Consider the following 26,685-nt stretch of genomic DNA (forward strand, 5'->3'; position numbering starts at 1 on the left):
CTTTCAGCAAATAAGAGAGAAGGTTTCTTCCAACTGAAGAATAAAATAGTACATTGGCTGGCACTACATAGGCCGATCACTAGTAACATTAACGGCGAAATAATTCATGTACGCCGGCTTCAATGGTTGGGGGGTAGACCTAAGGACATTAGGGGGGATGTGGTTGTGATAAACTTTAGAGACCAAAATGCAGTACGTCATGTCTTGAGCTGGCCAGGGGTCAACTCAGGTAGCTGCATTATTCCACGTCCCCTGACCTATTTCTATCCACGATCCGCTGTATTTCCCCATCAGACTAGGGGTTTCACATTATCTAGTATTAAACTCCCTGATACGTCGAATCTCAGGAATTTAGCCATAACGTTAGAAGACCCTGAGTGGAATATGGCACCAACTAGGCCAGGTTTCCCTGCACATAGGAGCTGGGATTACCCGGTATCTTTCACCCCACTGGAAGTTTCTAATCGGTTTAATATCCTTAGTGGTTTGGATACCTGCGATTGAAGTTTACAGCCACCCGGGGAGGAGCCAGTGGGCATGGCTGAGACTTTGGATAGGATTTCATCCACTGATTTAGCCATATCCAATAGTGGTTTCACCCTGGCTGGTGTCACTATTAATGTACCAACTAATTTTGCTCGTAGTATACAACTAACTACTCAAGGAGACTGTATTGACGAAACATTTAACCATGGCTTAATTAATTATGAGATTCATGCTGGGGCTACAGGCTCTTCCATGCCAAGCAATCAGAATGATGATGGTTGTAAAATGAGTCTAGTTTCTTGGAACATTGCAGGCCTGGCAGACAAGATATGTGACCCTGCCTGGCTTGCTTTTGTTAAAAAATATGCGATTATATGTCTCCAAGAAACATGGTTAGAAGAAAATACTGCCTTCATCGAAGGGTACCAAAGCTTCCTTAGGCCAGCATCCCCCTCTACTAGTGGCAGAGCAAAAGGGGGCCTGGCCATTTTTATAAACTTGGCCTTGTCCTGTGATATAACCATTCACCAACATGCAAATAGTAACCTTCAAGTGCTTAAATTGAAGAGAGGCAAAAATGCTTTGTCTTTAATCAATTTTTATAACGCCACATCTAGCCAAGGGGAGTGTAACATTTTATTATTGAAGGAAATGTTGAAAGAAGGAACAGACCTACTACCTTGTAAAATATTGATTGCAGGTGACTTTAACGCACATCCGTGCGGTAACCCAAGAGATACCCCAATGGGATCCCTTGGGTGTAACAACATGGATGGTTTTCACTTTGACCACACTAGACGCGGTTCCCTCCTTAATGATTTACTCAATGAATATAACTTGTTTGTAGCCATGTCTTTGGTGTCAGAATCCAAAGTTTTTGATGTTCCGACTTTTAAAGGGTCACGTTATGGGTCTTTTATTGACCATATATTATTATCTGTTGACCTTGCAAACCAGATCTCCTGCTTTACTATTCACATGAATATTTACAGTGATCATAACCCCATTTCTATCAATTTGAATGGTGGTATATTCGAATTACGTAAACAATGTAAAGACAGGGGAATTCTACAATGTATAAACGGTAAACGTCGTTTGAAATGGCATAGGGTAAATCAAGAAAACTTTTATAATGATATTAATAAGTTATGTGGTGAGGAATTAGCGACCTGTGCCTTAACTTCTATGTCTCCAAAGGAAACTTTAGTCACTTTTGAAGGTGTAGCGTTAATAGTAAGCTCCATGTTACTGGTTCCAGCAAATGGGCAAGTTGATAGTCACCCTAAATGGTTTGATCATGCATGCTCTGTCGCAAATAGAAATTTAAGGATGGCGTTAAAAAACGAACCTAGAGATCTAGGCGAAATTAGGATTCTCCGCTATATCTATAAAAAAGCATTAGACAAGCGGAAAAAGGAAATTAAGGTCAGTACTTGGGAGTCCCTACTTGACCCAGCTGTCCTGGGAAATAGCAGCAAATTTTGGGAGATTGTCAACAAACCTCTGTTTGACAACCCAAATGATACTGCAATAGGCACAAATATCCCAGAGGCAGATTGGGTGTCTCATTTTAGTGCAATTTTTAAAAGTCATGATCAACTCTCAGATCATGAACTCTTAATTTTAGAGGAGAAGCCACCCTGTTTCTCAATTAACGAAGTAGAAAAGGCAATCCAAGGTTTAACTAGCAATAAGGCACCTGGTCCGGATGGTCTCCCTCCGGATCTTTTTAAATCTAGTATTCAGTTATGGGCTCCTATCCTTACAAATGTAATAAATGCAGCTGTAATATCTGGGTGCCCAAAATCCTGGGGACAATCAACTATTGTCCCCGTGTTTAAAAAGGGTGATCGTGGCAGCCCGACATGCTACAGACCAATATCCTTAATCAACTCTGTAGCAAAAGTGGTAGGGGGTGTACTTTTGAACAGACTTACAACATGGGCAAAAGAGAAAAATATTCTATCTTCAATACAATATGGTTTCAGACCAGGCCACTCAACAGTGACCCAGTGTCTGAACCTGTATTTAATTGTAAGTAAATACACTTTGGCCCGCCAGGGAACCATACACATGGCCTTTATGGACCTATCGTCCGCATTTGATTGTGTGGACAGAGGTAAATTATGGGACATTATGTTGAAAATGGGCATTGATCAGAACTTAGTTTATGTTCTGATCGATTTGCACTCAGACACAAGAGCCAACGTCCGTTACTCACAAGACCTGAAGGTGACAGGGGACATTAGAATTAATAGGGGCGTCCGTCAAGGATGTATCTTAGCACCATTTCTCTTCAATTTGTACATAAATGAGCTGGAGGACTGTTTGTTGAGAACAGGTGCAGATTACCCCTACGTAGGCAAAAAAGGTATCCCAGTCTTACTCTATGCGGATGATGCTGTCCTTATTTCAAGGACCGCAATTGGTCTCCAGAAACTTTTAAATTCTTTTTATGAATTTATGGAGTCCAGAGGCTTAAGTATCAATAATTCAAAGTCCTACACTATGAAAATGGGCCAGGGGTCAGGTAAACACAACTCTTTTCATACAAATGGGGAAAGAATTCCAAACTCCAAAACCTTTTCATACCTCGGGGTCCTTCTCGACGACCAACTAGAGTGGGGCCCAGCTATTGCTAAAAAAAAGGGCGAAGTAATACGTGTCAATGCAGCAATACTTGGCTTTGCTAGAAAAATGGGCAATAGTCCGGTGGCCGCTTTGCTCAAACTATATCAAGCCAAAAGTGTCGCCATCGCCTGCTATGGCAGTGAGATATGGGGTTACTGCCAGACACGAGCCCTGGAGGTTACAGAAAACAACTTCTTAAAGAAGGTATTGAGGCTGCCAAGGGGCACCGGAAATTTCTCGGTACACGAGGAATTAGGCGTACCATTCCTGAGTGACAGAATAGCAGCAAATCCCCTGTTATGTTGGCTGAACTCCTGGCTAAATGATGATATACCTCTCACTCATGCTATATTAGAAGAAGCTCTAATTTGGGACGGTAGGTTTAAGGTTCCATGGCTAAGGTATATTAACGACCGCCTCACTGAAATGGGGCGACCGGATTTGTTCTCATCCCCAAATTTTATAACTAAAGCTGATATAATTTTTGTGAAAAAGACATTCATGTCCACTAGGTATCTTGCCCGGGAGGAGGGCGAGTTGACGAAAGATAGTGTAAGGAAACACGCCCTACTTAAGACATGTTTTCAAATGGAACCATATCTATCCTGGCCTATGTCAGGGTATGAACGTTATCTCTTGATAAGGTTCCGTTTTGATTTATTTCATCTCCTGTTGGCAGTACCAAAAGGAGCCCATCGAGGCCAAGTGTTACCTGCTTGCGGCTGCGACGGGAAGTCTCCGCAAGATTTGGCACACTTTTTATTTGTTTGTCCTTATTACCTAGTACCTCGGAGATTGTATTTGAAGCCTTGCTTAAAGGATTTACAATTTACCCAAATTAAACCAGCACTTTATTACCTCCAACTCCTGAATTGTGATTATACTTTGTTTATATGCAGTTTTCTGAAACTTGCTATCACCTTCAGGAAGAGTATGGAAGGTTAATTATGCTGCTACTATTGCTGTATTTTTATCCTTTTTTAACTTTGTATAATTATTTATATTTTTAACTTGTTGTATTATATGTGTTATCCTGGTTTTAGAATACCCTTGGATATTATCTTGCGTTTTATTGATGAAATGGATGGTTTCTCTTTAAATGAAAGGAATATGTTATGTCTGTATGTTTTAAAATGTACTTTTATGGATGTATTGTATTACATTCGAATAAAGATATAAACAAACAATATAAATATACAGTGTTTATGAAGTGTTTATACTTATTTTTAGATCATCTTTAAGCACTAAAAATAGAGTCAATCGGTGGAATTGGGACAAGAATTGAGGGCCCTTCTCAGAAACCGTTTACCACTCACAGTGGGTGCGATTAATGTCTCTGCTGGACATCGGGGAGGAATGCAGTGTAACTGTTCTCAGGAATCAGCAGGTTTACTGGAGCTTGGCGACATGCCGGCAGGTTTTTGGAAGGTTCCTCAGTCCCTCTCAGTAAAACCCACAGACAATAAGAGTGGCAAGTGGCTACTTTAAATATTAGTATTTGTGTCCTGTTTCCACTGGTGTTGGGATGGGAAAGCAAACTCCGAAGCCTTTGGAAAGCAGTGCGGGGTCAGATTAACATGGTATATGTAGTGAGGCAACCAGGGTCCCTATATCCGTCTTACCAGTGGGAGCATCTCCGCTGCCGCGACCAGAAGATATGTGATTGGAAGTAACTTCTGCCAGGTCAGAGCTCTCAATACCCGGTGGAGGGGACCTATGGGCACTAGCGTGGGACTGGCACAGGTCTTTCAGATCTATATTTAGCACTTTAACAACTAGACTTATCTTAGCAACTGTCCTCTCTGCACACAAAGAGCCTTTTTTGCATCCCAACCAAGTAGCAATAGGGATACATTTCCAAGATCCCATGGTGTGGTCTCAAGGTGGGCCTTAGCAGCAGCACATTTGCTATGCTACAAAGACCCGTAGCTGCCAGAGTCACATGGGCGGAAGCACCGAAAATGTTTATTCACTGACATCATATTTGTGTTACTAACCCCTCACCTACTTGTGACCGCCACAAGCAGGCATGTAACAGGATAACTCTTTGTACATTTCTGCATGGCGGGGCGCTCTAGGAGAAGGTTACTATAGGACAGAGATCTATGCGAAGTTGTAATCAGTTTGGAAGGCATTGTATTTCAGAGATTTTGGCATGGAGGCTAACATTGGAAAGAGAGCTCTGAGAGCTTTTCGAAAGTTAGCATAGGGCAGAGAGTTCTGAATAGCAGTTTGTAAGTTGGCATATGGCAGAGAGCTCGGAGAGCGGTTTCTAATTCTAAGTTAGCATAAGAGAGAGAGCTCAGAGAAGCAGTTTGTAAGTTAGCATAGGACAAGGAGCTCCAGGAAGCAGTTTGTAAATTAGCATTAGGCAGAGAACTCCAAGAAACAGTTTAGACACTGAGAAGCATTTTCTAAGTTAGCATAAGGGAGAGAGCTCAGAGAAGCAGTTTGTAAGTTAACATATGACAGAGAGCTTCAAGACGTAGTTTGTAGATTAGCATTAGGCAGACAGCTGCTCCAAGAAGCAGTTTGGAGCACCAAGAAGCAGTTGTATGTTAGCAGAAGGGAGAGAGCTCAGAGAAGAAGTCATTGTATTACAGAAAGCTTGACATGTAGGCTAACGTAGGTAATAGAGCTCTGAGAGCAGTTTTTACATTCAAATGGGGTCGTGAGCTCTGAGAGCAATTTGTAAATTAGCTCAGGGCAGCAAGTTCTGAACAGCAGTTTATAAGTCAGCATAGGACAGAGAGTTCTGAGCAGCAGTTTATAAGTTGGCATAGGGCAGAGATCTCTGAGTAGCAGTTTGTAAGTTTACATAGGGCAAGGAGCTCCAAGAAGCAATTTGTAAATTAGTATTAGGCAGAGAGCTTCAAGAAGCAGTTTAGAGCACCAAGAAGTAGTTTCTTAGTTAGCATAAGAGAGAGAGCTCAGAGAAGCAGTTTGGAAGTTAGCATAAGGCAGAGAGTTCAGAGAAGCAGTTAGAGATATGCTATAGAGCAGGGAGCTCCACGAAGTTGTTATCAGTTTCTAGGTCATTGTTGTATAGAGAGCTTGGGATGAAAGTTAATGTAGGACAGAGAGTTCTGAGTGCAGTTTGTAAATTAGCATAGAACAGAGTGCTGTGGGAAGCAGTTTGGTAGTTACTACAGTACAGAGCATTGAGGAATTGGGAGCATTTTGGAGGTAACTCTACTACAGAAAGCTCGTATAGATGCAATCTGGGCCAGAGGGCTCTGTTAGCAGTTTGCAAGCTACTATAGGACAGAGTGCTCTGTGAAGTTGTGAACAGTCTGTGGATTTATGTTCTTCTGAGAACACCTGCATAAGCATTGAGGTAAGGGTAGGACAGAGAGCTTTGCATGCACTTTCAAAGTTATCATTTTACATAGAGCTCTGTAAGGTTGTTAGAACTTCTGGTGGGTTAGATGGCTCTCATAATTGAGGGATTTCTGTATGGTGGAACCTTCCCAAAATCAGTGTGTATGTAGACAGCCTTGTCATGAAGGGGAATGGTGGAGCGCTGCAAGAAATTTGGAAATTGCTGCAGGACAGGGAGCTCTGAGGTACAGTTTGAAATGATATGCTACAAAGAGATCTATAAAGCTGTGAGCAGTTGTTGAGGACGAATAGGGCATAGCTGTCAATAGAGCAGCTGGTGCAGTGACACCAGGACTCAGAGGTGTAAACGGACCCTTCCTGACTCCAATTAGTATTTGTTTTCTTTTACCAAATCCGGGGATGGGTTGTGGGGGGCAGTTTTTGTGCTTACATTAGGGCCCATGGGGCCTCTGCTACTCCAGAGAGATCTGGGAGGAGTAGTGAGGCAGAGAGTTTTGTAGGGTTGGCTGCAAATCACTGTAGGCTGAGGAGGACGGAGAGGTGCTAGGAAATTTCTGTGGAAAAGAGAGAGCTTTGCAAAATGATTTAGAAGTTAACATGTGACCAATATTTCTCACGAATAGTACGGACGTTACAGTCATGGACTGTGTATTGCAAATCATTGTAGCACTGAGGTCTCCGGAGGGCATCTTGGAGCTTTAATGCTGGGTAGAGAAATCTGGGAGCTGTTTGACAAGGATTTTAGGGATACCCTGGAAACTGTTTGAAAATTAGAATAGGTACAGTGTGGGAGAGACTTCGACTTCGAGTTCCAGGCCACAACATCCTGAGCTGACCCAAAAATAAATTACTCTACTGTGACTTTGAAAAGTTCCACCACAGCAGAAAAAGCACAATGTACCAGCCTGTTTCCTTCCTGAGTGTTTCCCAGGGAGCATGTGTGGAATGATCTTCTGTTTGCTATGGGTGCAGCACACTACAAAGCCATAACTAGAACTAGGACTTGGAGAAACTGGAAAGAAAGCAAAAAAAACAAGTATTCAAATGTCCACGGCTAATTTACTAACTTCTGTTTCATTTCTCACTAATGCTGACAAAGCTGGCATATATGGCTGGCAGGGGAAAAAGTAAGAATGTCGACAATATATCAGCACCTTGCATGTAAATATCTTGTGTATGTACATGCATGATTTTCCATGTGATATGTGAACAGTGGTGCATATGTTTCAAATTAAACGGTATGGCAAGATAATAAATAAGTCATTTGGTGGCACATATCTTAAGGACTGGTTATAGCATTCCATGGTGATATGATTGACCCCAAAGACCTTGCCTCAGGGTCTTCACCAGTGCCAGTGACAGAAAAGTTCAGTATATCCATTTCTACCTGTTTAATTAAGCAAAGCTTACCAGGCAGGAAGTGATGTCATAACTTGGTGTGGGATGTCCTACTGGTAATCGTAACCCAATATATTGCAGTAGCGCAACAAAGCCACTGTTATGTATTCAGCAGTTAAAATATGTCAACCATCCTGTTGCATGTAAGCTATGGAATGTCTTTAAGGAATCTTGTTGTTGGTGTGTCTAATCATAGCCATTTTCTCTGATTCCAGGGCACCCCTGGCAAACCAGGACCAAGGGGGCAACGAGGTCCAACGGTAAGAGCAAATCCTTAAAACGCAATTTTGCTTAATTGAGCAGAAGTCATCAGAAATGTTGGAAAATATGTATTTGCATCAAATCAGAGCCAGGGCCAGACTGGCCGTAGCGGGCACTGGGCGTTTTCTCAATGTGCCGGAAGGGTGAGGGCCGGTTTTGGACCACTGGGGGCTGTTTTTGTTGCTGGGGGCTGGTTTTGCACAAATCCTGCAAAATCGGACCCCTGTAACAAAAGATCAGCAGCAGTGTTTCCCACCAGCATCCTACCCCTCCACCCCCTCTGTCGGAGGCCGGTCCGAAATAATTGCCTGGGCTTGTGTGCGGTCCCAGTCCGGCCCTGATCAGAACCCAAAATATAACTTTTTACATGGATACTAAAATAGGTTCATTTGTAGTATGTGCTATTTGTTGACAGTGGGCAACCCCGGGGTGGAAGTTTTGCATCTGGTTCCCACCACATCCCTTTTTACTCATCCCAAGTCTCCTCCTCTTGGTCTGCCTTCCAAAAAAATATATATATTTTAAATCCTTCTCTTCTATCCCTCCACTATCGTTTTCAATCAAAATAACAGACTAACATGTCCACTTCTCAAATTCCATATTTACTATACTAATTCACCACTAATCCTTTATGGGTTCTAGAGTAGCGTGCTACTCGCCATAAAAAGTGCTTCAACACTTCATCAAGGGTAACAAGCGCTATATAAATGCAAACCTTTTTCCCTCTTCTATCCATCCGCTATCCTTCGCAATCCAAATAACTAATATCCACCACTCAAATTACTTTCATATTTCACTATACTAATTCAATACTAATCCTTCATGGGTTCCGGAGTAGCGCTGCTTGCCGAAAAAGCACTTTGATGCCTCATCAGGGGTAGTAAGTTCTATATAAATGCAATTACAATACAATACAATACATAGATGCAGTACTCATTCCCACCCTGCTCCCAGCATGGTAAGGACTCATACAGCTACAGACGGATACATGGGCTGCACAACGGCTGTAGAGCCATTAACATAGGACAATGTGCTTGCATCTGATGGGTAGATCCTTGGCATAAATATATCAGAAAGAACAGAGTAAAGACGGCAGGTGGCAGGACATGGTTCAGTTCTGGAGGTTTCAACATCAATGCAACTATATAGTGTTAGGAGTCAAAGCCATAATAAAGGCCAAAGCACAGTCTAAAGAGAGTGACAATTGGTAATTTGTTTTAGAAGTATTTGGGGGACAGCTGATTTGACATTTCTGTCTGTAAGATGTCGACAATGTGACTCTTTGATGCCAAGCAATGTAAAAATAATAATCTCCCCTATTGTATTTTGTTTCAGGGTCCACGTGGTGAAAGAGGTCCAAGAGGCATCACCGGCAAGCCGGGGCCAAAGGTAGGGTCTCTGAGCTGAAAGGGCACTCATTATTGCTAATCCTGACAGTTCATTCTCTGAAGGCTCTGTAAGATCTGTAGTTGAGGTAAAACATGGCTCTTTGGCATGACTAGAGAGGGAAGGAAAAGGCAAGGAGAAACATGGAGTTGAGGGTGAAGTGTTTGGGAATGTGTATCACCAGTAGTACTTGCAGTTGAAAATGAGTTTGTGTGGCTATTAGTCATGTTTTCTGATGTAGACTGCGTGGAGAAGGATGTCACAATTTTGGACTGAATGTGTGCTAAAAATTGTATCTAGTTGGTGTTTGGTAAAAGTGCCTGCGATATTAGCAAATGACATACTACAATGTGCCTTGATAAGGACGAGGAGCAGTGTCTGCCGAGTGTATGACTGTGGCACAGGATAAGTATGAGGGTGCAGGGTTTGGTTGCTTAAGATTATTTCATGGATGTGTTTCATTCTTGAGAGATGATTGGGTGCTGAAGGTTTCCTCTTTAAGAAATTGCATATAGGATTCTATTCCCTTTACAGTTAATCTTTTAGCTTACAGATGTATTTTGTTTTAAATTGGAGCATCTGCATAGCTATACAAGCAATAACACTCAAGTGTGCACACCTAGGGGATTGGCAATGCATTATTTACTTTAACTGTACCAGCCTTACAACTGAGATCAGGTTTGAAACTGCGGAGTGGGAGAGATGATTTCTTAGAACTTAGCATCTTCAAGAAACTATTGTGTAAACATGACACAGCCCAGCAGAATCCAATAGTTGAGTTTCAATTGCTTTTTAGCTATGAAATTGGGTTTGTAAACTCTTGGCCTATGTTTTGTATTCATGGCTGGAAGCTCATTTGTGACATTGTGTCACTTGTGATGATCTGCATCCAGCTGGAATTCCAGAATATTCTAAATGTGTGTCTTGTGTGTTATTTCTCTAGGGTACCTCCGGCGGTGATGGCCCATCTGGTCCCCCTGGGGAAAGGGTAAGATACCAAAGTGACACAAGTTAATACAAATATTTCCGGAGACCATAGAAAAACCATCATTGATTAACCATGTGCCAACTTGATGAGTATCTAGAGATGTTATGTGGAGTCCAACATGGCTGGACTTCATGATATTTGGTGTTATTTGCTTATTGCCTTTCAGGGGGCCCCTGACAGAGTCAGCTCTGTTCTGCAGAGAGTCTTGCCCTAATGGCCTTGAATATTCATTGAACAGATTGTTTTAAATACTGTTTCCCTTTAATTTATTTGTAATATTCCTGATGTGTGTAAGTCCAGTATGAACATTTTGCAGAGAAATGTTGTGTTTATGTGTCATGTAACATCCATAAAAAAGTTTCTTTTAGATCAAAACAGATCCTCACATATAAGAAACTGGAGGGCGTCACAGAGATTATTTGCAGTAATATTAATGAGCTGCTGCTGTGTTACAATATTGAAAACACACATAACTATCCCTGAATATTAGATGTAAACATGTTTAGAATTTGGACGAGTGTTCCCGTGCATTGTCAGGGACCTAGCTAAAGAGGGCATGAAAGAGATGAATTTGGATCATAAATTCAAAGCTGTTCCGAACAGGGCCCCCAAATTACGTTTACCCCCGGGGCCCCCAAAATCCTTAAGATGTCCCTGGTTAGACTGCGTGCCAATTAACATGTTTAAAGTCAACACAGTAGGTTGCCAACCATTCCGGGTGAGGTACAGAGGATGACTCTGTGAGGTTTGCACCAGGACTTTATAATACAAGATGGACTTAGAAGAGTGTGAGGAGAGGGTAACTAGAAAGGATTCTGCTGACTTCATATTAGCATAGGAAGGATAGTCATAATGGGGATACACTGAGTAGAGATCTATCAGTACTGTTGTCAAATATTCAGTGAAACTTTATGTTGGCTGTCAAAGCCATAAAAGTACACACAAGCATGGCGTGATACAAATAAAAGATTAACAGTTCATAAAATTACCATAAGAATATTTAGCATGTATAGAAGCCAGATAAAGATAAAATGTATGTTACATTTAAGACTAAAAAAATAAAAAAACAATTGTTCACATGCACGGAGAAAGAGCCCTCCTGCAAACCACCCAATTTGCACCTAGATACTTAAAGCTATATCACATGCATGTAAATGCCGGTAGTCTGATCTAAGTATCGGAAGAGCACTACTGTAGCCTAGTTCTTTGCATATATGTGATAGCCAAAAAGAACGGGCACGGGCACAAGAGAGCCAAGCATAAAAAACATGGGCCACAGTTTCCTTCGGGTGATTACTTGCGACACAAGCCAGGGAGTCAGAGGGTGTCCATTTATTGGTAACCCCTTTAAGCAGTAGTGTGCCTACTCTAAACTGGAAGTACAGTTCTCTATCAAGTAGCACTGTGATGTAGTCCCAAAACTGTTCATACACACAAAGCGATTTAAAGTTGGTAAAATCATTTGTCAAGGGGCATTTGTCATTCTGTGGAGTCAGCCATACTCTGATTTTACCCAATAGAGTTTGTTTAGTGATTCCTTTGAGGGAATGGGAGCTACAGATAAACTTTCACACAAATCACCCAGCCCGATAGAGCTGAGGGACTGCTGGATATTATCATACCATTTTATTTTAAGGGAGCTGTCAGATTTCATTACATCCTGAAGAGCAACAGTGTAGAAAACTAGCTCAGGGGTAGACCAGAGGTGTCTCCAGAGCAACAATGGTCACACTCTACACTTATCCTCCACCCTTTTTATACCCATATCCAGTGTCAAGGGGCATGAGGGGGTGCTGGGTGGTAAGTGGGCAATATTTCCCAAAAATGTATTCTCTGCTCTAATGAACTCTTCAATATTTACAAAGCCTCACAGTTCAGAACCGTATACTGTATAGCTGGACGGCCGAGCTATTGGTTTACTAGAAGAAGCCTGATGCTCTTTAGAAATAGCCACCACTATTTGTTTATGCTGTATGATCGCCTTGTTGCCATAAGGTTTCCATGCCAGGGTGACTCCCAAGTATGCAAAGGAATCCACCCACTCCAATGGCTGGCACACCATCGTATGCCAATCTTCCTTTAAATGTTTTATGTAGGTTGAAATTGATCAATTCTGTCTTAGTGGTGCTGATTTCCAATCCTCACGAGTGACAGAACTCACCAAAGTAGTTCAGGAGCTGTTGAAGTCCACTCAGGGTTTTGGAAATCAACAAGGCATTGTCCACTAACAATAGGATTGGGGTTTTTGTATTGGTTAATGAGAGAGCATCTGTAGAGGGCAGTGTTAAACTATATAATTTAGATACAGGGAAAATAGAGCTGGGCCAACATGCTGCCCTCCCGTACGCCTCTGGATACAGGAATCCTCTCTGTCATCTCGCTGTGTTCCCCAACAAACTCTAGAAAAGTTCTGATTGTGTAAACTGACTATGATAGACAGTATGTGGAGGGGCATATCCCTGAGTATTTACCATAGTATGGGATGAGGGACCAGGTTAAAACCCGATTTCAAATCGACAAAGGCAACATAAAGGTTGCCCTTGCTGATTACAACTGTTTTCCAGTAGATCAATAAGAAGTAGAACACTTGATCAATGATGGACACCTTTTTCCGGCATCCAGTCTGGAAGGGGCTTAGAATATTGTTTGTATCTATCCACTCCTGGATCTTAGCTAACACACATCAACTAAAAGCTTTTTGTATGTTTCCTATAAGGCTAATTGGCCTATAGTTCCTGGCGCTGATATCGGTCAACCATTTTATAGATTGGTATTACTAAAACCCTCCCCAAGAATCTGAAATCGGGGCTCCTCTTGTGATGGCATTAGCTACAAAAAAGATATATTTGGACCGAGCATCAATATCATGTAGGAAAATATCATCTGGAATGCCATCTGGGCTGACAGCCCTACCAAGTGTAACTGCTTGGAGAGAATTTGAAACCTCCAGAATTTTAAACAGGGGCTCAGTGCTTAGGAGAGAAATGACTGCTGAAGTGTCCTCCGCTGAGCTTGGGGTATTATCATAATTAAGGTTCTTAAAATGATCAAACCACTCAGGTGGCGAATCGTGTTTATTTGGTTCCAGGACGGTAGGATTGCCCTCCTTCGATACTAGTGATCAAAATTTAGTACAATCATAGCTAAGGAGGCATCTTTGAGGTCCTGCCTTCTCTGTTCATCCCAAGCCCGTTTAGCAGTGCCCAAGTGACGTTTGTACAACTTCCTGCAGGTATGGATTTGTGCTACGTCTTTGGCCTTAATGGCTTGGACCAGCAAGCTTTTAAGTCTCAACAGTCCCTGTTGTACCAAGTAAGAGACTTATGAGCTGTACTTTTAGACTCCTTAGAAAGGATTGTGAAATATGCAACATAGGGCCTCAACAACCTATTCCATATTGATTTCTTGGTGAATTAATTCTATGAAACTTTGCAGTCCCTGAGCGATTGCAGGGAGAATGTCTAGATGGAAGGCTATTTGCCGCCATTTCAAGTGGTGCATGTTGAATGTGGTTTCAAGTTCGCCTGTAATAACTGGAGGACAGTTGCCAGAAGAATCTTTGATACAGAGTGGTTGCAAAGAGAGGAATAACAGATAATGGTCACTCTCATCCCTGTGCGTGATGATCATATCTTCTACCTGTGGTCACAGTTGCAAATTAACCATAATATAGTCAATGTAGAATTGGGTTTATTAAATGCGACCTCCCCTCGAATGTCTGACTTGGTCCGGCCATTGGTTGCTTTGATCCCAAGTACAAATGAGAGGCCCTTCAGTTGGATTGCTGACCGGGCGTTTTTACAACGCAAGTCGTTACAACGACTTGCGCTAGATGGCGCTCTAGGACAAGGAATAGTATAATTTACTATCCAACACCTTCCCTACTGTACGTAGACTGGAGTTGGAATAGTAAATTATACTACTCCTAAGTCCAGCGCCCTCCAACGCAAGTCGTTGTAATGACTTGCGTTGTAAAAACCGCGATGTAATGCACCGCGATGTAAATGTATGCGTTGTAACATCATACAGTCCTAACTTTTCATTGGGGCAATTTCCAGATGGGGAACACCCCAGAGTTTTTCCTCTTTGTGGGTAAGCTGAGTGTCGTCATAGCGAGAGGCTCGAAGGTTGTATTAAAGACCCCCCAAAATTAATTGATGTTATCAAATACACACTCAAAATGTACTTTTATTGGCATAGTATAATTAATGGGTGTTATTATCAATGGATGATGGAAGAGTAGAATTAAAGTTGGGATTAAGAAGAGCTAGTTCTGGATCAATCATCACTGTGGACAACATAATGGAAAATGTTAAAGTTCTTTGATCCAACTATTATTAATGCAGCCGGAGCAGTTATTCCATATCATAGAGAGTATTTGTGATAGAGCAAATTCCCATATTAGAAGGGGCATGCATTTGATGAAATAAATGCTTATAGTCTACTCATCTCAACTGGGAATGGCTACTAGGAAGGACATTGTTATTCTTGGTATTGTAATTAGCTTCCTGGTTAAAAGAATAGAACCAGAAGCTGAACAACACAGTTTAATTCCTTATCCTAGTGAAGTAACTTACAGCACCTGATAAAAGCCTGTTTCTGATACCAGCCACAGTTGTGCAAGAAGCACAACGACCAGAAAAAAACTGTGCCACAAGACCCACACTATGCCAAGACCAGCCAGCACCCATTTCCATTATCATGGTCTAACCCCAGACGTTTGCAAAACACAACTCACATACTGTAGGCCCAACCAACAGGGAAAGTAAGAAATTGAAGGAGGCTCAGTAGCACCTCTGCCCATCAATAAGGAATATTACCTCTGATTCATAGCTCTTGACGACAAGATGTCAATGGACAGAATGATCAGTAGAAAAGGTTAGTGCACCAAGCCGTGTTTGGAATGAAATTCAAATGAAGTAACAAAGTGTGGCAGGAGGAGAAAAGTACAAGAGGCAGAAAGAGAGGTGGGAAAGGGTTCAAACCGAATGCCATAGAGTTCCTATACCTTTAGGAGCCTTTTTGTTAAAACAAATTAGTTGCAAATGAAGCAGGTGCCAAGAAGGAAATGCCAGGATGCCAAAGAACTTCCCTTCAAGTGAGGCAGTAGGGAGGATGTGTAGGGGAATCACAGTTGAAAAATGGAGATAAAACTTGGTAAATAGGGTTGACCTTTGGACCCAGGGCGTATAGATCAGGGTGGTTGGTACCTCTCCATGATACAATGGTATGTGCTCTACCCCTTGGGTGGGACCAGGAAAACCAATACTGACGAACAACTTAGGGTCACATCATGCAGAATATCCATAAGTTGTGGAGAGCCGAACAGTGTACCACTGACATTGAAAGTAGACGGAGGAAGTTGAAATCAGGGATGAGATGCTGGCTTGTTCACCTGTTGTTGGAGGGAGAGGAAACTCCGGGTCTATGAATCACTAGAAGAATTGTTATCAAGGACCACAGAAGGGGAGGCAAAAACAGAGAACTCCTTCAAAGCAACAGAAGAAAGTGATCAAAAGGTTCTGTTATGTCACTGAGCAACATGTGCCGTCAATGGTACAAGTGGCAAATTCCTGAAAAGTCTAGAGTGACAGGTGAAAAGAAAGAAAACTAAATTTCGCACCCCCAAGCAAATCATATGCTTCTAAGTTCCATCCACATCTGATGCACAATAAACAGACAAGCTGCGAGGGTTGAAGAGGCAATAGGCACATGTACTAATACAAGCTTATGCAATGTGTGGTCATGGGTCCGCGAGTCTGCTGCAGCCACATTCATTTAAACAAACAATGGCCAAGGGGATCAGAAGGAAGCAGATGTTAGCAACTGAATAGTGTGAGCACAAGAGAGCAAAGTGGAAGCAAAGTTGTATAGCTCTCATCTTGGCAGGATGGTACCAACCTATTGTTAAACACCGCCACGGCTGGTGTTGTCGAAGAGTGGTGGGCTGTGGGGAAGAGGTTGGGGGAGAAAAGACGACAAATTACAAACTAAGTAAAATAAAAAAACGTACCTGGATCCTGCCGGGTCACGTTCTTCTGCACCTCTCCTCTGCAGGCACAGGCTCTCAGACTCCACTGCGGCCAATCCTGATGCTGCTCTCATGATACTGGAAGCAGCATCAGGATTGGCCTGAGTGCTCTGAATTTGCGCTCTACCTATTGGAAGCACAGGAGAGATGAGAAGGCCTGAGCTCCATACACACCTTTGCAAGGGACTCTCTTACATAGGTTGAAATTTCACGTTGTGGCCTTCTTTTAGGTAATGGACAACAGAGATAAGGTGAAGGTCTACAGGATGTTCACACACACACACACACACACGCACACACGCGCACACACACGCACACATATTCCTATTTGTTGGTTTGATGGGATTCCTGAATGGTTGTGACCTGTGTACACCTGAAATGCAAGCTATCCTCATCAATTAATTATTCATGATTTGGGCACTGTAGAAACCTACCTGCCAGACATAATTTGTCACAAAGACCTATTCCACACGCACTTGAATACTCCTGGGAAGGTAGATTTTCATTTCTGTTAGCATGGCTGCTGAACAGTATTGTTATTATGCTTACCTGCTTGATCGAGTCACAAGTAGACCTCTGGGGTTGGGTGAGGTCAGGAGAATGTTGTGGTGGCATGGATACCTATCCCAAATGTAAGACATTATTTGTGTAGCTTACCCGTTGTAATTTGCGCTTCTGTGGGATATTCAGTAGGCATGCAAGACAGACGAATGCCAAGTATTGGGTCATATGGGCTTAAACGTGCTGAATGGCTCTTTTATGGTGGATGGTAATGCTCATTTTGCTCTGCTTCAAATAGCTTCATGAATCAACACCCAGACTGCACGTTACTGATAATTTTGAGAATCAATGCTAATTGGTCCTCACAAGATTATATCAGTTGCAATACTTGCTCAATACGACGTGGCCAGATGGTGCATGCTCTGGAAAAGCTGTGGAGATGGGAGGCTGGAAGCTTTTATCCTTCAACTGTCCTTAGAACGCAAGAGTCCTTTGTGACTAACACGTGATGGCTAAAATATAAGGATATCAATGATAATTCCTGCTTCTGCTTGTGTTGACATGCAAAATGTGATGACTGTTAATGATTAAAGTCACATTCATTGACTATAATTAGGAGTACTTTTATTGTTTATTAAGTTCTATACATTTTCTAAGACACATTCCTGTATTTTAGGGACTTCCTGGACCTCAAGGAGCCACTGGATTTCCAGGACCGAAGGGCCCCCCTGTAAGTAAAAGCTACTTATGTGATATATATGAGTTGTGTTGTTTATTTAGATATCAGTGAATTTGTGTCATAATATTAATGTAGGAGCCAACAATAAGTCAACTACTACTAAAAGCAGGAAAGGCCTTAACTAGATATTGGCAGGGATCTTCGGTAAAATGTTGATGGCTTAATTCACATGTGAATGGCACTGTAGATTTCCATCTAAATCAGTTCCAAATAGACCACAAACATTCCCACTATTGAAAAGTAAATATCACCTAAAGAAGTATGGAAGAAGATCTTTTTTTAAAACATGGGTTGTTTTGAGTCTCCTCTTTATCTACATCTCCATTGATGTGATGAAGTAAATGTACACTTTACCACTGCATTGCATTACCTCAAAACTATTTGACTCCCATACATGAACTCTGTGTGACAATACCACAGGCCACCAATAGAGAAAAAATATTTCCACGGTGTCCAATTTCTCTTAAAAGTTTAATGTTAATCTATATTAGAACTTATAATGCAATATAATACAATGCATTTCTAAAGCGCACAGCTACCTAACTAAATGTCCCGGCACTAGCGAGAATTTCCACATTTTCTAAAGGCAGAAGCAAACTTAAGAAAGGGTTATTGGAGTGTCAAAGAGAAGCGTTTGAAGTTTTTTTCTGAAAACCATTTCTTTTATTTTAGAGTCAATGCTGCTACTCATTGACACATTCATCCAGTGGTATTTTCCACCACCATAACAGATATCTATAAATAACGATTCATCCTTTCGATTAAGTCACACATAAATGTATAGCTTACAATTGGAAAGGTTACAATTCGACAGAAGAAACCTATTTAAAAAACATTGAATTGAAAAAGAATTTCTGTTTTCAAAATTATTTTTGCTTTCTAAACCATTGTGGTTTGGTAGCAAAAATTCAAATTATGATGGTGCTGCTAAACTATAACAGAACGGCGGAGGGCAGGGACATTTCAGAGGAATAATAAACAGAGTTGAGAGATCTTAATAGGTAATGCTGGAAAAACTCAGCAAAACATTATTTTTGGTTTCATGCGGAGTTAACATAATTTCTCTGTTGTAATCATTGAAGGAAGTCATCTGTTTGCAAGTGACAACAATTTCTTGACTTCACAGTTTGTATATGTAGAGGTGTATTTTTCAGTTGCCCTTCTGATAAGTTTAATTCGTGAATAGTCATGTAACATTTAAGAGTGAGATCCCAGTTCATGGATGTTATGCTTACACTAATCCTGCTTCTGATGGTCTATTATTTTTCAGGGTCCACCAGGGAAGGATGGATTACCCGGTCATCCAGGACAGAGAGGTGAAACTGTAAGTATCTTTGTCCTCATTGGTGGATCATTAGTTCAGCCTGTGTCTCGCTGGATGGTTCCTCTAAACCCTTCCCTGTAGCTGAGGAGATGTTGCCCACTGTTACTCTGGTCTCGGGTGTGTGTCTCTTCGGCTCCATGGAGAGGTCTACTGAAATCAACCCCCTTGTAGCCAGGCACCCTGGGCTAATGATATAATGCACCGGCGTCACACCGCAATACTGACGCACACAAGTACACTTTTGAGCTCATTCTGAGAGACCTAGTAGAGTCAGATGCAAACACCACCTGGTGAATTTCCATTCGTGGACGATATTGGCTCAGTATTTGTGCAAGACTCACCTTTTGAGCAATGCAATGTGAATAACATGCAACCATATATGAGCATGTTATTCCCTTTACTGCACTGTTTTGCCGACATAAGTGCACTTGTGTGCAATTTGTGCAAAACAGTGGCGCCCAGTTTTATACTTAATGTAGCACTTAAAGCCAGAGCAGTGAAACACAAATGCTAAAAAATCCACACTCATAGAAGTGTTGTAATGCCATACACTTAGATGTAGATTACATTTTGACTATCTTTGGATTTTAAGGGTGTAATCTTAACATATGTTACAACTGTGCATGTGTTAATATTCCATGTAACAGTCCTGCACACACATGGTCAATTCGCGATCCATGAGGCATGTGAAAACAGTGGTTCATATATACTCACACTAAGAAAATAAAGTGTTACTTCAACACAAGCACATCACAGTGGGACATAGGGACCTCCAGTAACGTCACATATTGACTGTAATATCATCTACAGGCACTCCAGTGGTAAAATACATTTGTAATAGTGTAACAAACACATGTGGAAACATCCTAGTTTCTATGATATCACATGAACAGCCACTAGAGACAAATGTGATGTAGAATCAGATATAAAGATGCAACATTGTCACACAGGAAAGTGCTATATTGCCCTCTACACAGGAGGATTTACTTCACAAACAGGTTAATACTGTCAGACACAGGTGTTACAGTGTCATAGGTAGTGGAGTTGTGGTGTTGATGTTTCAGTAGTTCAGCACACAAGGTTGTGGTGCATTTTCATGAAGCAGCGCGTACAAAGGAGATGTCCTTCATCATATGCACACCTATTCACACGCATCAAATGTTGCAAAATGATCAGACTCAGTGTAGCCCTTTTGAAACAAAGAAACACCATGAGGTCAAGTTAATTTATATATATTTTTTTAACTAAAACCCCATGTAATCAGATCAGAAATGGCAGCAGAGGTGTATAAACAAAAGTATCAAATACTATGACATTTATAGACACATAAACACAGCTGTGAGAATTGGCCCTATACAAGTCTCGTGCTGGGTGTTAGGTAACCACGTTTCTTCAGTAAAACATCTCAGGTCTGCTTCAATGCACTCACCATGTAGTCTGTAAACTATAGCGTGATTCCCTATATAGGGATGAAGAAAAACTGCTTTCACCCCATTGCCTTGTCAAATTCTGCAGTACTTATGCCTTTATAAGTTGCTTCACTAACATTGTTTGTTGGTTATCTTTGCAGGCTGAATAGCTCTTTAATCTATGTGGATTGGAAGGGGGAAATGGGAAATTGTTAGCTGGAGGAGCAGTGCTGTCATATGCTTTGTCGCAGAGGATTGTCCATCTTACATCACTATTCTGAGAATTTCTTCTCTTTGTCTTTCTCATTTGCCTTCAACTTCTCTCTCTCTCGCTTCCTCTTTCTCTGTCTCTCAGTTTATTTCCTCCCCCTTTTTCAATTCTCTATATGTGTAAGCAGTCAAAAACTACTCATCCTTCTTAATCCCGCTCTTATACTCTTTGTATCTCCTTCATTTCCATTATATATCTTTTTCCAGAGTGGTTGTCCCCACTATTCTCTCTCTCTCTCTCTCTCTCTCTCTCTCTCTCTCTCTCTCTCTCTCTCTCTCGCTCTCTCTCTCTCTCTCTTTCTCACACACACACACACACACACACACACACACACACACACACACACACATTTTGTCCTCTACTTCTTTCTGCCTTTATGCTAGTTCCTTTGTCTCCATATATCTTTGTCTCTTTCCTTCAGTATTTCTCTTTTATTGTCACCTTTGTAGTTTTTTTTATTACTATTCTCTTCTCTTTCTTTTCTTTATCATTATATGTAGCCCTCACCACTCTCTGTGTCTCTTTCTCACTCTCTCTCTCTCTCTCTCTATATATATATATATATATATATATTTTGATTGCAAAACAATGAAAAGACAACGCTGCACTGCTGTGGGTTCTGAAATCCAGAATTCTTTAATTATTTGTTCGAGGCATATGAGGTGCAGATCACACACTATGCATAGATCGTCATCTGGTGTTGGGCCCGGATGTTTGCACTTGTTTTTGTATTGGAAAAGTCTTTGGAAGTCACAAGATAGGTGACTCCTCCATTGGACCATAGTGTGCATGGGCATCAGCTCCATCGTCAGATTGTTTTTTTCTGCCATCGGACTCGGATGTGTTTATTGCGCTCCAGTTCGGTGCCGTTACCGGTCCAACTTTCGACGCGCAATCCTTCACCCTTCTCCGGTATTGTTTCGATCTCGAACCCTAGCCTTCGCGTATCTCTTCAACTTCAAAGTCCTCGATTCCGGTCATCGACGAAGGCCTTCGGGCCTACCTAGGCCATTAGATCTGGCTCATGGAAAGGACGCCTTTTAAGAAGTGTCCTCAATGTGGATCAAAGTTTCCACACACAGATCTTCATGAGGTGTGTAATCTCTGCCTCTCACCGGAGCATGAGGCCAGAGACTGTCCAGCTTGTGCTAGACGCTCAGCATTACCAATTCAAGGCACTCCCATTCGTACTCACCACAGCGCCCAGAGTCTTCACCAAATGTCTAGCGGTGGTTGCGGCTCACTTACGAAGACAGCAAATTCACGTCTTCCCATACCTAGACGACTGGCTCATAAAAGCCAAGTCATACAACTAGTGTGTACCTCACACTCACACCACAATCCAACTATTCCACGACTTAGGGTTTAGCATAAACCACGCAAAGTCTCACCTACAACCGTCCCACATACAACAGTACCTCGGTGCCACAATAAACACCTCAAAAGCACTTGCATATCCCAGTCCACCTAGGATAGCAAGCATACAAAGCCTCATAACAATATTTCAGCCACAGCACTCTCTTCCAGCTCAAGTGTTCATGCAGTTGATAGGAATGATGGCCTCTTGCATTATTATAGTACCTCACGCAAGGCTCCAGATGCGTCCCCTATAGGAATGTTTAGCACGTCAGTGGAACCAGGTTCAAGGCCAGCTGACATATCTGGTGTTGGTGGACGACTGCACGCATCGCTCTCAGCAGTGGTGGAACACCCAAAACCTTTCCAAGGGGCGACCGTTCATCGAGCCGGTCCCACAGATTGTGCTAACAGCGGATGCATCGCTCTCCGGCTGGGGAGCTCATCTATTACATCACACTATGTAGGGCAGGTGGACGCCTCAACAAAAATTACTCCACATCAGTCACCTGGAGTTACTAGCCATATTTGTGGCATTAAAGTAATTCCAGAAACAAATACCAGGTAAAGCTGTCCTGGTCCGTACCGACAACATGACAGCAATGTACTACATACAGAAGCAAGACGGGACACACTCCCTACAGCTCTCTCAACTAGCACAAAGCATATGGGGATGGGCTATTCCTCAGAACATTTTTCTCCTAGCCCAACATGTTCCGGGAGTCCAGAACAACATAGCAGATCTGTTAAGTCGTCAGACGCAACAGATTCACGAGTGGGAACTTCATCCACAAGTTCTTCAACCATTTTTCCACATGTGGGGGCAACCAGAGATAGATCTCTTCGCCACACACGAAAACGCTAAATGCCCAAGCTACGCCGCCAGATATCCACACCCATTGTCCAAAGGCAATGCGATATGGATGAATTGGTCAGGCAGATTTGCATACGCTTTTCCGCCTCTCCCACTAATTCCACTGGTGGTGCACAAACTGCAGCACCACTTACTGACTCTCATCCTAGTTGCTCCAACATGGGCCAGACAACCGTGGTACACCACATTACTGTAGTCCCGCATCAAAACTACACCTCTCCCCACACCTCTTAACCCAGAACCATGGAGAGATCAGACACCCGGACCCAGCACACCTCAACCTAGAGATCTGGCTCCTGAGGTCTTAGAGTTTGGTTACCTTAACCGTCCCCCTGACTGTATGAATGTTATCAGAGAAGCTAGACACCCCACCACTAGAGCCTGCTATGCAGCCAAGTGGAAAAGATTTGTGATATATTGTCACAACAACACCATCAATCCTTTAGATGTGTCTATTCAACAAATCATAGGTTATCTACTACATCTCCAAAGGTGTAATCTAGCATACACATCTATTAGGTTACACCACGCTGCCATAGCAGCCTACTTACAAAATAGACAACACTTGGCGCTATTTAGAGTACCGGCCATCAAAGCGTTTATGGAAGGCCTCAAAAGAATAATTCCTCTCAGGGTACCACCCTCACCTGTGTGGAATTTAAACATTGTTCTCACGTGACTAATGGACCACCCATTCGAACTTCTGCACAAATGCGAGTTACAATTTCTAACATGGAAAGTAGCTTTCCTGGTGGCCATTAGTTCCCTTAGAAGAGTCAGTGAACTACAGGCACTGACTATTCAAGAACCATTCTTACAACTCCATCATAACAAAGTGGTTCTTAAAACCAATCCCAAATTCCTCCCTAAGGTTATTTCTCCCTTTCACCTCAACCAATCTGTGGAGTTGCCAGTATTCTTCTCGCAACCACAAACAGTCGCAGAAAGAGCTCTTCATACTCTAGATGTAAAAAGAGCACTCCTTTATTACATTGAAAGAACAAAACCTTTTCGCGTTCTTCTCACCACCACATAAAGGCAACCCCATATCAAAATCTGGAATTGCAAGGTGGATTGTCAAATGCATACAAATTTGCTATCACATAGCAAAACGTACACTATCTGTTCCCCCTAAAGCCCTCTCTACCCGAAAGATAGGGGCTTCAATGGCATTTTTAGGAAACTTTCCATTAGATGACATCTGCAAAGTAGCTACATGGGCTACACCGCACACATTCACAAGGCCCTATTGTGCAAATAAAACAACAAGCTAGTGTTGGCCAGGCTGTACTCATAACACTATTTCAAACTATTGCAACAGATACGGGTGGTCGCCGCTAAGGAGGGGTACTGCTATACAATCTATGCATAGTGTGTGATCTGCAGCTCATATGCCTCGAACGGAAAATGCTACTTACCAGTATGCATCTGTTCTTGGCATGTAGAGCTGCAGATCCACACACGCCTACCCACCTCCCCTACCTTTATCTGTTCCAGTATTATCTTATTTAGATGCTGCATACATGGGCATCTTTTCTGTTCTTCACAAAAAGTCCATCATTTCCCTGCTGGCAAAAAAAAAATCTGAAGACGGAGCCGATGCCCATGCGCACCATGGTCCAAAGGAGGAGTTACCTATCTCATGACTTCCAAAGACTTTTCCAATACTGAAACAAGTGCAAACATCCGGGCCCAACACCAGATGGCGATCTATGCATAGTGTGTGGATCTGCAGCTCTACATGCCAAGAACAGATGCATACTGGCAAGTAGCATTTTCCTTCCACCTACGCATTCCAGCCATTAAGGCCTTGAACACGGTGGCAAATCTGTAAACAATTACGATGTTAATTGCTTTCACTTTATATCCCTGAGTTTGAATTCTGGTACTTGTAGTCTCTAATATTCTGACCTTGAAAAACACAGTCCATATTGAATTTATATTTCTGAGTAAACATTACTCCAACTGTCAAATTGCAAGTCACCAATGTGTCTACTAAGGAGTTCGTAATTGTTATCTCTTACCAGATCTTGGTATTTAGGAGTCTCACGAACCCTTATCTATCGATAGGGAGATATCTGTGTCAAAGATATGCCTTCACCATCTCCTATGAGTCTGTCCCGCCCAGCCATAGCAGACTCTGTCCCGCTTCTAGTAAGTGAGAGCAGAAATTGCTCTCATTTACTATAATTGGAGCAGAATAGCTTTTGGGCAAAGAGAGCTGCATATTAGCAGCTCCCTCTGTCCAAAAGCATTCCGGCTCCCTCAGGATGCGGAGAGCCAGCAGGGACCGCAGGGGCCTTCAGGCTCGCACCTCCCTAACTTGAAAAGCTGGGTGCCCTGTGCGGGACCAGGGCACCCAGTATTGTGGCAGGCTCCAAGGGTTGGGTTCCCCAGGGCCAAAATCGGCCTGGGGGAGGGACTGTGCGGCCCACCTCCCATGTTTTTTAAGAGCTCTTAGCAATCCCACTGTGTGGGACTTTCTGGAGGTAACAAGAGTGGTATTTGTTCCCCCAAGGACATGCATGGTGGACAACTACCCCTCCTGTTACTTCCAGTAATTCGCACACATCGAGATTGCTATGAGGTTTTCAGAGGCCACACCCCCTTTTTCCTTCACTCTGTAAACGTGCCTCCTGGTGCACTACTGGTTGGGGGATGAAGTCCACCTTTCTCTTGAGGGACCTTGAGGGCTATAAAGCCCTCCTGGTACCTCCTCTAAGTCTTACACAGTGGGATTCCTTAGAGCTAGTCGGAGGCCCAGCACCATTTCTCTACCACTCTGCAAACACAATGTTAGGTCATCAGCAGTGCATTGCGGGGCACAAATTATAGTTAGCCTAGCTAACTATTATAACGGCTGACTTTCACTGTTTTTTTACGAGTGAAACCTGAGCCTACCTATAACGTCTCTGTAACGTTTGATTTTTTCAATGAATATATATATAGGAAGTAAGTGTAAATTATAAATATATATATATCAAGGCTCCTAGGGGTGCCCACTTTTCAAGCAGCACTCGAACACGATTAAGCTTTTCCCCCATCAAAGCTTTATTGGTATGCAGGCAGCTTTCCTCAGTTCACAGGCACACGACCACAGACTTACGCGTTTCGTTTTGCAACTTCCTCAGAGGCATCTGGGTCGAAAGAAGCAGAGCAGGCCACACCTCCTCATTTAAGCCATATCATACGCTGATATTCAGCTGCCCTGAATGAGCCTGTATGTGCGGGTAGTCTGGGACGTGTAGTCCGTATTTAAAATCCACAGATGGATGCCTCTTATGATGAATGCCAAATTAAAAGCTCACCTTGAGCCCCAAGGAAAGGCGCGCTGTTCAATCCAGAAAGCGCGCTCCACTTTTAAGTCCATATTGAGACTACGTGGCCCCCTTTGGCATTCATCACCCCTAGGAGCCTTGATATATATATATATATATATATATATATATATATATCCAGCTCCCTTCACTCACGATCGGGTGCTTCCAACACGGTGACGGACACCGCGTACAGTCAAAAGCTCCTGGTACACAAACACACCAGCACTCACGGGAATTGACGAAGGCGGTAGCCGAAACGCGTTTTACTGTAAGTTTCGTCCTGTAATAAAAATTCAGGACACTGTTCCCAAGAGTGCTGGTGTGTTTGTGTACCAGGAGCTTATATATATATATATATATATATATAT

At 42.4% G+C, this 26,685-nt stretch overlaps 1 protein-coding gene across 2 annotated transcripts in view; it reads left to right on the forward strand.

Moving 5' to 3' along the window:
• LOC146868662 (collagen alpha-1(V) chain-like) overlaps positions 1 to 26,685 on the forward strand; it is a 469,251-nt gene that overhangs the window by 379,031 nt on the left and 63,535 nt on the right. For both annotated transcript variants that reach the window (XM_085612768.1, XM_085612776.1), the window contains exons 33-37: positions 8,073 to 8,117; positions 9,454 to 9,507; positions 10,448 to 10,492; positions 17,701 to 17,754; positions 19,034 to 19,087. In XM_085612768.1, the coding sequence (XP_085468894.1) occupies positions 8,073 to 8,117; positions 9,454 to 9,507; positions 10,448 to 10,492; positions 17,701 to 17,754; positions 19,034 to 19,087 (252 nt within the window). The remainder of the gene's footprint in view (positions 1 to 8,072; positions 8,118 to 9,453; positions 9,508 to 10,447; positions 10,493 to 17,700; positions 17,755 to 19,033; positions 19,088 to 26,685) is intronic.

Source organism: Triturus cristatus, chromosome 1_2 (assembly GCF_964204655.1).
Source record: "Triturus cristatus chromosome 1_2, aTriCri1.1, whole genome shotgun sequence".
In the NCBI taxonomy this organism is placed as follows: domain Eukaryota; kingdom Metazoa; phylum Chordata; class Amphibia; order Caudata; family Salamandridae; genus Triturus; species Triturus cristatus.